Below are 13,764 nucleotides of genomic sequence, written 5' to 3' on the forward strand. Positions count from 1 at the left end.
ACTCACACACATCCCATTAGTCAGAGCTGGTTAAAGGGCATCCCAGCAGTGAGGGAAGCTGCATGTGGGGGCTCTGTTCTGGAAAGCGTCTCTGTCAGCTCGGGCTGTGTAACAAGTGCTACAGTCTAGGACTTACACAGACATTTACTCGTATTTCTCACAGTCCTAGAGGCTGGAAGTTTGGGATTCAGGTGGTGGCGGGACTGGTTCTCCTGAGGCCTCTCCCCTTGGTGTGTGGATGGCTGTCTCCTCCCTGTGTCCTCACATAGTCATCCCTCTATGTGCATCTGTGTCCTGATCTCTTCTTATAAGGACACCGGTCCTATAGGATAAGGACCCACCCTGGTGACCTCATCTCACCGTCATCACATTTTTAAAGGCCCCACTTCAGGCCCTGGGGTTGGGACTCCATCCTAAGGTATATGTCAAACAGAAGGTCCAATCACCACGGGAGAAGGCATGGGCCTCCTATCTCGGACTTGGGCACCTGGATGCACCACTGGGGACCCCTCTGTTCTGTGAACTTTCGATGGTGGTGCCTTAGGTTCTTTTGTCACTGGCTGTCCCAGGTCTGGGAAGCCAACCTCTGGGTCATCTATGGTCCCCCCTCCAAGACCAATTCCTTGATGCAGTGATACAACCACGGTCTCATGCCAGAGCTGATACCCTAAAGTGGGTGGCCATCTCCCACCTGGAATACGGTGCTCAGGTCTGTTAGCTCCCAGAGGTGGAACACTTAACTACTTAAAAACAAACAAACCCTCTTGGTTTCCACACCCACTTGGGATGTCCATGAGGATGGAAGGCAAAACTGTCCCCCCACCTGTCCCCGTCCTTTGGGCTCAGGGAGCAGGTCAGCAGGATAAACCTCAGTGCCTGGCAGGGTCCCCAGGCTGTGTGGGGCCCGCCCAGGTCCATACTGAAGCAGGGCCGGCCAGGGGAGTGTCTGGGGCACGATCAGATAGAATGGCCTTCTTGTCTCATTCTCATCCGTTTCCATGGCTGGAGCCAGCTCTCCAGCTGCTCAGGGAGACCACAGAGGGCTGTGGGGAGGTGTTCCAACACCCCCAGAATGGGGCAGCTTCCTTCTCCTGCCTTTGGAAAGGGAAGATGCCATGAGGAGAGAAAAACAGGAAACCACTCCTGGCCAGGCAGCAGCTGGGAAGCGGGGTCCGGACCCCCATGCCTGCCATTTTCCAGCTCTCAGCTCCCCACCCCATCTAACGGTTGCAGGCCCCTGGCCTCAGAGAGTTGAGCGCTCGTGAGATCCAGCTGCAACCCCCTCCTCCCCCCGCCCCCACTGCAGCCCAGGTCAATGAATAGTGTTCCCTGGGAGCCTTCTGAGGCCAGGCCATAGCCTCTTCAGAGCTGCGGTATGAGAAGTATTGTGAGGACACCTGAGAAAGGGCAGTAGCTGGGAGGTGCCGACAATGTCAGGGTCCCTGGTATTGGGCTGGCCAGGATGCTGCAGAGACCCAGGAAGGCTTCCTGGAGGAGGGTCCCCAGAGCATCACTGGCCAGCAGACTCTGGGATGGCGGGAGGTGTTATTTGCTCTAACCACTAAGGAAACCACAGGCCACATGTATCTCTGGGCACATCAGTGGGGTCATCAGGGAGATGCTGGGAGGCTCATTTGACATCATTTGAGTTAATTTGCATTCAAACAGCCCTTGTGGCAGAGCAGGCTGGGTTTGGCACTGGATCAGGTCAGGGAGGTTCCAGGTGGCCCCGGGTCACCTGGGGCCCTTCCTGCCCAGTGGGAAGCAGGTTTCTCTGCTGGCTGGGGACAGGCTGACGTGAGGCTGGAGGAACTTGCCCCCCACCTCGTTTTGTCCTCAGAGGCTGGCAGGGAGGTGCCGGGTCACCCATGGAATGCCCGGCCAGCAGAGGAAGACCTCCTCCATGAAGGGCTGCAAGCCAGTGGAGCCACATACCAGGCCGAGCTGGTCATAGCCAGGAAGCCAGCCAGGTTGGGGATCAAGGGCCTCAAGGCTCAGGGGGCACTGAGCAGGCTGATCGTGCCCCTCACCACGCAGTTAGCCCGGCTGGAAAATCGGGACTTGTAGGGTTTGGGCAGCATGATGTTGAGGGGGCATTCAGCCTGGCAAGTGAGAGCTGGACAAGCAGAGGACTTGCGAGGAGACAGCAGACAGACAGGGCAAAATGTTGACAATTGGTGAATCTAGGTGAAAGGTGGTACAGCTTATTTTACTATTCTTTCACAAATTCTGTAGGTTAAAATTTTCAAGTAGGGGGCCGGCCGAGTGGAGTGTTGGTTAAGAGCTGGCCTGGGACGCCAGCTCTGAGCAGCAGGGCCCCAGTTTTGACCCCAGATGGAGGCCAGTGACGCTGCCCTCCACAGCTAAGATGGTGAACAACAGCTCGACCTGGAGCTGGGCTGCCATGAGTCGCCGGCGACGGCGTAGGCTGCAGCCCCTGCTGCAGTGGGCTGCCATAAGCTACTGTGAGTGGCTGGCAGCCAGCATGAGCAGCTGGCAGCCGGTGTGAGCTGCCAAGAGCCACCGTGAGTGGCCGTCCAGAGGCCGGCGACCGATCTGCCTCACCCAGGAATAGCGCAATGATAATACCAACATGGGCCAGTGAAGCGTCGTCCTCCACAACTAGACTGAAGAACAAAAGGACAACTTGTCTATTCCCCTCCCCCCCGGTTCCCCAGCACTGTTCCCCTCCCCTAAATCCCCAATAAAATCTTTAAAAAAAAAATTTCAAGTAGGAAGTTGGAGAAATGCATCCATAGATGGTCAGAGCAGCTTTGTTGGGAGGTGGCATCTGGGCCCAGTCTTGAGGTACGGGCAAGTCATGTGCTATTGGGGGAGGTCTGCTGGGGGAGGCAGGAGAGGGGACAGAGCTAACTGCTGATCTTGGATGGGAGTGTATGGCTGTGAGCTCTGTGAGGGAGGGTCCAGGTGTCACGTGGGGACTTCATGGATGCCAAGGGATGACACTGAGCATGGCAGAGGGTGGGCTGCTGGGTGCTGGAGCAATGTGGCTCTGGGGAGATGTGGCGGTCACTCTTGTACACACACAGTTTTTGAGTATCAGACACACCGGCAGAGTGCCAAACAGGCCATGGGGTCTGGAATTTGGGGGGAAGGCCTGGCCTGGAGATATCAATTGGAGCCATGAGCTTGTGGACACATAAAATCGTGTATCTAGATGAGGTGGTGAGAGTGAGGGAAGGTGGAGATGCCCCCAAGGACACCCCTGACCCCACACTACAGGCTAGCACGGTGCTGCTCTGACTGGTGAACTGGGCAGGAGTAACAGTGAGCCATGGAGTCAGATCCGGGATAGAACACAGGAGGTGCTGCAAGTATTTGTGGCTGGTTTCTATCTGCCACCTTGCAGTTTCCTGGGTTTCAGTGACAGTGGGTTAAGGGAGAGCACACAGGCTGTCAGAGTTTCGCTGAAAGGGGAACAAACAACTGGGGATGATAACTGATGAGGAAGTGGGATTCAAAAGCTGTGCTTGGTGTTAAGGGCTGAATTGTGTCCCCCAATATCCACATGTGGAAGCCCTAAGCCCCAATGTAACTGTCTCTGGAGACAGGCCTTCAGGAGCTGATTAAGGTTAAGTGAGGTGATAACGGTGGGGCCCTGATCTCACAGGACTTGTATCCTTATGAAAAGAGACACCATGAGTGAGAAGGCTCTGTCTGCACACTGAGGAGAGAGGCCCCACCAGAAACCTGCCCTGACAGCACCCTGATCTTGGACATCTAGCCTCCAGGGCTGAGAAAATGAATGTCTGTTGTTTAAGCCCCTCATCCTGTAGTGTTTGTTATGCAGCCTGAGCTGACTGGGGCACTTAGGAAAACAGTATGGAGGTTTCTGGAAAAATTAAACAGAATTACCATATCATCTGGCAATTCCACTTTGGGTATATACTTATGATATTTTGATTTATAATAATAAATACATATTTGGTCTGTACTATTCCTGGCACAGCTCCTAAAACCCTTGGAATTTCCTGATATGGGAACCATAAGGTGTCTTGTTATGTTAATGAGGTGATTTTGGAAAGCCCTTAAGTTCGGGGGCTTTTCCTCAGGGAACCAACCTTCTGGTTAGAGAATTGGAACTTTCAGTCCCACCCCGACCTCAGGGAAGGGAGAGGGGCTGGAGGTTGAAAAAATCATCAGTGGCCAATGATTTAATCAATCATTCCTATGTAATGAAGCCTCCATAAAACCCAAAAGGGACACAGCTCTGAGAGCTTTGGGTTGGTGAACACCAGGAGATGCCAGGAGAGTGGTGTGCTCAGAGAGGGCATGGAAGCCCTTCATTCCTTCCCACATACCTCACCCCGTGCATCTCTTCCATCTGGCTCTTCCTGAGTTATAGCCTTTATAATAAGATGGTGATCTGGTAAGTAAATGTTTCTCTGAGTTCTGTGAGCCACTCTTGCAAATTATGGAACCTGAGGAGGGAGTTGTGAGAACCACCAATCAGAAGCACAGGTGACAACCTGGACTTGCAATTGGTGTCCGAAGTGGGGACAGTCTTGTAGGACTGAGTCCTTCCTTCACCTGTGGGGTCTGACACTATCTCCAGGTAGGTAGGGTCAGGATTGCTTTAAACTGTGGGACACCCAGCTGGTGTCACAGAATTGCTTGCCGTGCACCCACTCCCATACACACATTTGGTGATCAGAAGTGTCAGAAGTAAAGGGAGTGTGAGAGTGAGACACACAGAAGTGGGTTTCCTTGTGCAATGCCAAAAGGAACTGAAAGCAGGGTCACAAAGAGATATCTGCGCACCCGTGTCCATGGCAGCACATTCACGATAGCCAAGGGTTGGAAGCAACTCCTATGTCCATCAACTGGTGAACGGATAAAATGTAAGCGGATGTTATTCAGCTTTGAAAAGGAAGGAAATCCTGACACACTGTAGATGACCCTGGAGGACTTCGGGCATAGCAGCATTAGCAGTCACAAAAGGACAATACTGCATAATTCCTCTAAGTCCCTAAGAGGAGTCACATTCACCTAGATAAATTGGAGTGGGGGTGTACCAGGGGCTGAGAGGTGGATGGTGATAAAAAGTGAACTGGCATTTTGTGATACGTGACCATAGAGCTGGGAGGACTGTGGGTGCTCCTGGGCCCCTTGTTAACTCTGTAATCCTGACTCCAGGTTTAACTTTGTGATAGCTTCTGGGGGAGGGATATAAATAGAGCCATCTTAAAAGAGCTCTCCCTTTTTCCTCCACGTGGGCGGCCACTTGGAGCCCGGTGTGGGAGGTGTGCGTGGGCGGCCGGTTGGAGTCTTGTGTTGGAGCAGTGCGTTTTCTGCACTGCGGTGGTAGCTTTTTTTTCCCCCTTTCCTCCGAATAAACCTTTTTTTTCTGTGCCTCATTTGGAGAATTATTTTCGCCAGTCAACAACAGGGACTCCAGTTTGATGGGTAGGGCATTTCTATTTTGGAAGATGAGAAAGCGCTGGATGGTAGGGATGTATACACCACAGTGGGAATGCGCTTAACGACCCTGAACTGAGCACCTGAAAAGCGCTGACACTGCCATAAACAAGCAGAAACTCGCTCTGAAAACCCAGGGGCAGGCTAAGGTAGTTGCACTCAGAGCCTGGATAAGGAGGATCCAGTGCAGGGGACCGGTCGGGAGGGGCGGAGCTGGACGGGGGATGACGGACAGCCCGAGGTCCCGCCCCACCAACGCCCTGCGCGCACGTCCCACCCTCGCTCCGCCCGCCCGCCCGCCTCCCGGGCCGTTCCTTCCAGCGGCCTCACTCGTGCCCAAGATGGCTGCCGCGGCGTTTCTCCGGGGCGCAGCTCCGGGGCGTGGCGGACTTGCTTGGCGTTGGCGGCTACGCGCGGTCCTGAAGCACCGCCTAGCTCACGGCTTGAGCCGTCAAGGCGACAAACCTGCGGGCGACACAGCCTGGGCCTGTTTCCCCCTGGGCGAACGCGCCCTGGTGCGCGTGCGCGGGCCGGAGTCGGCGCCCTTCCTCCTGGGGCTGCTGACCAATGAGCTGCCGTTTCCGGGTCCTGCCGACGGTGCCGCCCCGCCCCCGGCGAGCGCGGGCTACGCCCACTTCCTCAACGTTCAGGGACGTACGCTCTATGACGTCATTCTTTACAGGTGAGAGCTGATGGCGTTGAGGTGGAGGGAAGTGGATAAAGGGAGGGAAGATCTAGGAGGAGGGTAGGGAGTCAGGGGGAGGGGCAGGTCTCCCAAGGGAAGGTCAGGGAGCTAGGAGGTGGGGCCACCCACGGGGAGGGCCTTCCGGGGGAGGGCAGCTGAGATGGGAAGGGCACCCTGGAGGAGGGCATTCGGGTAGGGCTCCCGTAGAGGGCGGAGTGGTACCCAGGGACAGACCCCCGAATTGCTCCATGGGGGTAGGCCTGGGGTCCTCTGCCCCTGGCCTCTGCCCCTGTTCAGCTTTGCACTGTCTCCACTGCGAAGAAGGGGTCAGTAGTAGCCCCTGAAGCCAGTGACTGCAGAGAGTGGACTGTGCGTGACCGGCTTGTGCCATGGCTTTCCGAATTCTGCAGTATTTCCGCATTTGCGTCACCATATCCAGTGTTATCCGTGTTTGGTGTTTTAATCAGTCTGTGTTGACATTATCGTGGCCTATGTGATGGTCATGGGGCTACGCCCTCTCATGCAGTTCCAGGCTGTGTGTCCGGAGGCACACTGGGCCTCTCCTCTCTGACCATTCCTCTAGGCCACATAGCCCTGGGAACTGCCCTTTGCCCCTCCTGTTTTGGATGTATCTGCATCTTTCTCAGTTGACTCCTGCGTCTGGAGGAGCACGTTCTTTAGTGACTTGTTGAGAGGTGGGATACTTCAGGTGGCCTTGGACTCCTTATGGCCCTGCAAATGGTCTTACCTGATAGCTTGGCTGGGATAAAAACTACAGGTGGAAAATTGTCACTGAGAATTGTGGCCTGTCCTCCTTCACCAGTATTTCTGTTGAGAAGCCTCATTCATGCCTTCTTGTTTTGGGGTCCTGAAAGTTTGTAGGGGCTCTTTATTCGACAATTATTTTGGGTTTTCTTTCCTGTCGTGTTGCCTGGTGCTGGGTGGGCACTGTGACTGTGGAACAGTGAGTCAGTAAGGTATGGCCCTCAGGCAGTCACCACCTGTTTTGGTAAGTATTTTATTGGAATGCTGCAATGCCCACTTGTTTGCATGCCGTCTGGGGCTACTTGGCAGTCTGTCCAGCACCAGGTTTGTGATAGACACCGTGTGACCAAAGCCCAAATTGTCTGTTATCTGGCCCTCTACAGAAAACATTTGTGACCCCTGCTGTGTCCTGTTTCAGAGATGCCATCATCATTTGTCTCATATATCTATTACCTTTCTCTAGTTGCTTTAATTTCTTTATCTTAGAATCTGCATTCTTATCTTGAGCCCCTCTGTCAGTAATTTTCAGTAGCATCTATTCTGGTCATTACTGTTTTTAATTTATGAGCATTGTAATGATGTTTTGATCCCTGAATTTCCTTGCTATGTCAGCAGTCAGCCTTCACATCTTTTTGTCTTTGTGTTGTTACTTATATTTTCATAAGTCACTCTACAGTGGAAAGCAGTTTTTTTTTTCCTCTTTATACCTTCCCTCTGTTTTGGAACATCATTGCACGCACTTGGCAACTCTGTCCAGACGTTACCTGGCCCTGATATGTCCTGGAGATAAGTCGTTTTTTTTCTCTGCTGGCTAATTCCTGAGAATGGGGTATCACAGCGCCACTCGCTGTTCAGTGTGCTGAGGGAATTGGGGGCCACTGTGATGACGGCCCCTGATCCTTGTCTGCCTTCTGAGATTCCAACATGAAGTCCTGCGCAGGCGGGGTGGGATGGGTCTTCGTTCTGTCAGAGACACCACAGAGGTAGTGGCCTTGCTTCTCCTCAGCAATCAGGAGACAGAAGGGGTATGGATATCCCCCTTAGATGACTGCTGCTGCACCTGGGGTGCTGGTAGGCAGTGGATTTATATCCCAGTTCTGTTCTGTGGTGTGGGCATTGGGAGCTGAGCCTGCTCTCCTTCTACCCTGCTTGACACCTCTTTTCTGTTCTGACCCCTCATGGGGTTAGTTCATATGTTTGTTCCCTGCCTTATTGCTGATGGCCATTTACGTATGTCTAGTCTCTCTGGAGTCTGCTCTCTGGGAAGAGGGCAGCGCTGGGTATGGCTGCCTCCCTGAAGGCCTGCATGCCTTTCTGCTTTCTCGGTCTTACCTCCTGACCTGGATTTTTTTTTTTCTCTACATCTACTCTCTTGAATTTTTCATTTTAATTCTCACACTTTAATTTCCCATCCTTTCTTCTTCAGAGCACCCTGTTCCTGTGTCCTGGATGCAGCATCTTCTCTCAGGTGTAGTTTTTTGTTTGTGAATTAGATTTTATTTATGTCAACCTTAAAAATAAAACAGCTGGTTATTTTTCCATCAAAATGAGTTTATTTAGGAATAGCAGGGGAATTGTGGGGACATGCAAACCATGGTGAAACAGGCAAGTTGGGAGAACAGAGGAGAGGAATTACTTTTATTGAGGAAAGAAGGGAGGTGGGAGGGGCTGTTTTTAACAGAGGTTCATTGGAAGAGAGCGAGAGTTCAGGATGGTGATAGCTTCTCATTGGCTGAGTGTGGTGGTTTCTTATTGGTTGGGCTGTTGCTGGGCAAAGAGAAAATGTTCCTCTTACTGGGGCATGTAAAGTAAGTTGCCTGCTGCTGGAGTCTGCAGAGGACAGTGGGTGTTAGTATGTGAGAGCTCCCCCTTCAGGGCTTCCTGATACTGATTTTAATGAGGTTTTTCTTTATTCATTTTCACACTTATTAGAGCAGTTTTAAGTTTGCAGCAAAATTGAGCAGAAGGTGCACAGCTTTCCCGTACACACGTGGCCTCTCCCACCATCAACTTTCCCCACCAGGTTGGGTATTTGTTAAAACGTTGAACCTACATGGACACATCATCACCCAGAGCCCATAGTTTACATTAGGCTTACTCTTGGAGTTGTGGGTTTGAACAAGTGGACAATGACATGGATCCTCCATTGCAGTCTCATGCAGAGTAGTTTCATGGCCCCCCAAATCGTCTGTGCTCCGTCTGTTCATCCCTCCCCATCCTCCAACTCCTGGAAATCCTGATCTTTTTACTGTCTCTCTAAAAAGATAGTTGGAATCATATGAGGTGTGGTCAGACAATATGGTGAATGTTTAAATAAATAAATAAATAATTGTTACAGTAAAAGACACATTGCTATTAATCCTCCTCAAAGTACTTGCCCTCGCTTCGAACACACTTATCCCATTATTCTTGCCACTTTCTGAAGCAGTTCTGGAAGTCCTCTTTTGTGAGTATCCGGTGAATAAGGTGGATGAGGACACCTTATGAGGACACCAAGTGTTTTTATTGATAGAAATTGCTGTACCAGAAGCGATATGTGACATGGAGTTTTTCCATTGTCATCAAAAACTATGGTGAATGCTGCTGCCGAGTGCCATCCAACAGAAAGGCAGGGATCTTCAATATGGGAAGCGGTGTGTCAAATCTTAGTAATAGTGTGTGACAAGTTTCATCATGTTTGGTGCACTCAGTCGGGTGTGAGCTACAGTAGAGAGAAGGTGTGTGTTAAAGTGTGCTGTAAATCACCCTCCATCATGTCAGTGCTCCATGTCACACATCGCTTCTGGTATACAGCAGTTTTTGTCAAATAAAAACATCACAGTGTGTCCTCATCTAGCTTATTCACTGGACCTGCCACTGTGCGACTTCTGGCTCTTCTCCAAAGTCAAAATGATTCAGGACGTTGAGGCAGCCATGACAGCGCACTAAAGACACTCATGAAAGAGGACTTCCAGAACTTCAGAGAGTGGCAAGAACGATGTGATAAGTATGTTCGAAGCAAGGGGGAGTAGTTTGAGGGGGATTAATGGCACTGTGTCTTTTACTGTAATAAAGGCTTTTTTGTTTGTTTATTTAAGATTTTATTGGGGAATTAGGGAAGGGGAACAGCCAAGTTGTTGTCCTTCAATCTTAGTTGTGGAGGGCACAGCTAGCTCAGCTCCAAGTCCAGTCATCATCTGGCCACCTGTTGGCAGCTCGTGGGTGCTCAGCTCAAGGTACCGTGTTCAATCTTAGTTGCAGGTGGGCTAGTCCACCATCCCATGTGGGAGTCGAACTGAAAACCTTGTTGCTAAGAGCACACGCTCTAAATACTGAGCCATCTGGCCGCCCATGGGCAACTTGGGGCCAGTCAGCTCAAGGTGCCTTGTTCAATCTTAGTTGCAGGTGGGCATAGCCTACCATCCCATGCGGGAGTCCCAACATGCTCTCATATGTTAGGAGCACATGCTCTCACCAGTTGAGCCATCCTGTCACCTATTGGCAGCTCAGCTTGGGTGCAGTTCACTAGCCCATGTGGGAATCAAAGTGGTGACACTGTTACTCAGAGCTCACACTCTTAACCAACTGATCCACTTGGCCAGCCCTAAAGTTTTTTTTATTGAAACAATCACTATTGTTTGATGACACCTCATACAGTACGTGGCCTCCTCCAATTGGCACCTTTCACTCAGTAGTACACATTTAAGGTTCCTCCATGTCTTTTCATGGTTTGAGAGCTGATTTCTTTGTAGTGCTGAGTAATACTCCACTGAATGGATGTAGCACAGTTTATTTATCCACCCACCTACTGAAGAACATCTTGGGAGCCCCCAAGTTTTGGCAGTTAGGAATAAAGCTGCTGTAAATACCCGTGTACAGGTTTTTGTGTGGACATAAGTTTTTCAGTTCCTTCGGGTACATACCAAGGAGCACAATTGCTGGATTGTAAGGTGAGAGTATGTTTAGTTTTATAAGAAACCGCCAAACTGACTTCCAAAGTGGCTGCACCATTTTGCATTTCCACCAGCAATGGATGAAATCTCCTGCTGCCCCACGTCCTCACCCATGTTTGGTGTTGTCAGTGTTCCGCCTGTTAGCCATTCTAGTAGATGTGTAGTGGTAGTTCATTATTTTACTTTGCATTTCCCTGAGGACACATGATGTGGAGCATCTTTTCATGTGCTCATCTGCCATCTGTGTACATCTTTGGGGAGGTGCCCATGAAGGTCTTTGGCCCAGTTTTTTATAAGGTTGGTTGTTTTCTTGTTGGGTGTCCTCATCTGGGTCTTGTATGTCTCTACCTAGTCTCCCCACCCCATGTCTAATGCTGCTCTAGGCTCTCTGTGCTTGCCTGTCTGAAGGAGCCCTGCTCCACCTGGGTAGCACATGAGAATCCTGGGATCATTTAAGTGATGTGGTCTGCTGGCCAGGGCTGTGTCTTAGGATGGTTCTCCTGCTCGCCTTGGGGAAGTGGGAGGTGGGCATGGTAGGTGTGGCCTCAGCACCTCTCCCTCTGGCCCCTGCTGCAGTCCTCTCAGCTCTAGGAGTGCCCCTTCTGAAATCCACATGCGTCCCACCTTAGGACCCTGGCTGCTCAGTGGCTGGAGGAGGCAGGGTGGGCATCAGCGCCTTTCCACCTCACCTTGAACGTCAGACACCACCGTGGTCCCTGGGCCCACTCCCCACCTGCTGGCCCCTGGCATGTGTGTGTGCCTGCAGCCCAGGCAGGGCGGGGTCTTGCGAGGGCTGTGGAGTCTGCTGTGTGCCCTGCGCTGCACAGGGGTAGTGGAAGATGGGGTGTGGGGGGGGCGTGGGGGTGTGTGGCACGGCTACACACGCTGGTTCTGCAATGTGTCCCCCACACACACACACACACACTCACTGCCTCTCCCTGCAGGGTTCCTGAGCACCCTGACCAGGCACCTGCCTTTCTCCTGGAGTGTGACAGCTCGGTGCTGGGCGCGCTGCAGAAGCACCTGGCACTGCACAAGATCCGGCGGAAGGTCACGGTGGAGCTGTGCCCTGAGCTGTGTGTTTGGGCCCTGCTGCCCCACTCCCCAGGCTCCCCGGAGGAGGCTGGTAGAGCTGTACTGTTGCAGGAGCAGGAGGGCGCCACCATCCTCACCCGTGACCCCCGCACTGCCCGCATGGGCTGGCGGCTCCTCGCTCAGGATGAGGGCCCTGCTCTGGTATCTGGGGGCAGGCTTGGGGACCTCCAGGATTATCACCGACATCGGTACTTGCAAGGTATGGGTGCGAGGTGGGACCAGCCAGGGAGGGCAGAAATGGGGTAGAAGGGGCAGCAATGCAGGGCCAGACCCTGGGGAGGCACTTGGAGGAACCAGTGGAGAGAGCAGGGCTCCAGGTCAGGCAAGGGGTCATCTCCTCTAGCTGGTGGGGTTGAGGGCCAGATAGTTGCTCACCAAGGGACCAGAGGAGGGGGGCAGAGGAGGGGGTACAACCTGTCCTCCTTGGCTGAGCCCTCGCTCTGGAGGACACCTCAGCCCTCAGCAAGCTTCTCCCTTCCCACCCGACAGGCGTTCCCGAGGGGGTCCATGACCTGCCCCCAGGAGTGGCCCTGCCCCTGGAGTCCAACCTGGCTTTCATGAATGGAGTCAGCTTCACAAAGGGCTGCTACATTGGCCAGGAGCTGACAGCCCGAACCCATCACATGGGCGTCATCCGCAAACGCCTCTTTCCCGTGCAGCTCTTGGGCCCCCTCCCTGTGGGCGGCATTGCCCCCAGCACCACGGTGTTCACAGAGTCTGGACAGGCCGCCGGCAAGTACAGGGCCGGCCAGGGGGACGTGGGGCTGGCCCTGCTGCATTCGGAGAAAATTAAGAGTCCTCTACATATCAGAACCGCTGGGAGTGGCCGGGTGACCCTGACTGCGTCTGTGCCAGACTGGTGGCCCACAACCATCAAGTAGCCCCTATGTACTTGTACTGCCACACCTGTAGGCTGGCTCGAACTTCCCAGAGTGGCCCCGGGGAACATGTACCGTTGGAAGGTTCCTGAGTGTATTTGGACTCCTGGGACTGCAGGCAGGCCACCATGCTTCCTGCAGACACCGGCATCTGTGTTGGGCGTAACAAGAGCAAGCCCTGCGCCTGACCCTGCTGCGTGGAGCCCTAGCTTCCAGCTAACCCGGGATGAGGTTCCAAACCATGTTGGCCTGGAGGCCGTTTGTTTATCAGCCAAGGACAGAGTGAGGAGCCACACTCCTGGGCCTTTCCCGCTGCCTACACCACTCAGCCTGCTCTGGGGCGGGCCTGGGAGGAAGGCAGTGTAGGCTCTGTGGATGGCAACAGGCGGGTGGCTCTGGGAATTGGCTTCTGTGTGGGCTTGAGGCATGTCTTAGGGTGGGAATCGTGCAGTTCTGGCGTCCGTGGGTGGAGGTGTGTGCACTGCCCACAAGCCCCACAAAAGGTTCTCCCAAGTGCACTCTGCTTGGGGCATGGGAGCCCTGGCACCTTGTCATGGCAGGTGCCACAGCTCCACAGTATCGGCTCCATGTAGCCTGGGCAGCCCTGCCTCAGGGAGCCCGTGTGAGCTCGGCGGGCCATGTGCAGGGAAGAGCTTCTGCCTGGTTTACTGTTGTGGCTTTCTGATGTGGCAGGGGGACCACTTGCTTCCCCCTTTAAAACACTGATATCCTTCCTATCACTGCATTGTGAACGTCATGTTTACGGGTGACCCAACTAATGCCCCAGAGCAGCTATTAAAGGTTGACCCGGGCCGGCCGAGTGGCGCGATGGTTAAGAACTGGCTTGGGACGCCAGAGGGCCCCGGTTCAGCTCCCACATATGGGGGCCAGTGACACTGCCCTCCACAGCTAAGATGCTGAACAACAGCTCAACCTGGAGCTGGGCTGCCGTGAGTCGCCGGTGACGGCG

General features: G+C 53.2%; 1 protein-coding gene across 2 annotated transcripts; it reads left to right on the top strand.

Annotated features, from left to right (window-relative positions):
* Nucleotides 1-5,727: 5,727 nt before the first annotated feature.
* Nucleotides 5,728-13,606, top strand: IBA57 (iron-sulfur cluster assembly factor IBA57). Of its 2 annotated transcripts, XM_019633557.1 has the most exons (4): nt 5,728-6,121; nt 8,316-8,357; nt 11,766-12,115; nt 12,406-13,606. In XM_019633557.1, the coding sequence occupies exons 1-4, from the start codon at nt 5,781-5,783 to the stop codon at nt 12,795-12,797; spliced, it is 1,125 nt and encodes a 374-aa protein (XP_019489102.1). In that variant the 5' UTR covers nt 5,728-5,780; the 3' UTR covers nt 12,798-13,606. The 2 variants fall into 2 exon arrangements, with proteins under 2 accessions (XP_019489102.1, XP_019489103.1); XM_019633558.1 differs by lacking the exon at nt 8,316-8,357.
* Nucleotides 13,607-13,764: the final 158 nt, after the last annotated feature.

Source organism: Hipposideros armiger, unplaced genomic scaffold (assembly GCF_001890085.2).
Source record: "Hipposideros armiger isolate ML-2016 unplaced genomic scaffold, ASM189008v1 scaffold_1342, whole genome shotgun sequence".
NCBI lineage: Eukaryota > Metazoa > Chordata > Mammalia > Chiroptera > Hipposideridae > Hipposideros > Hipposideros armiger.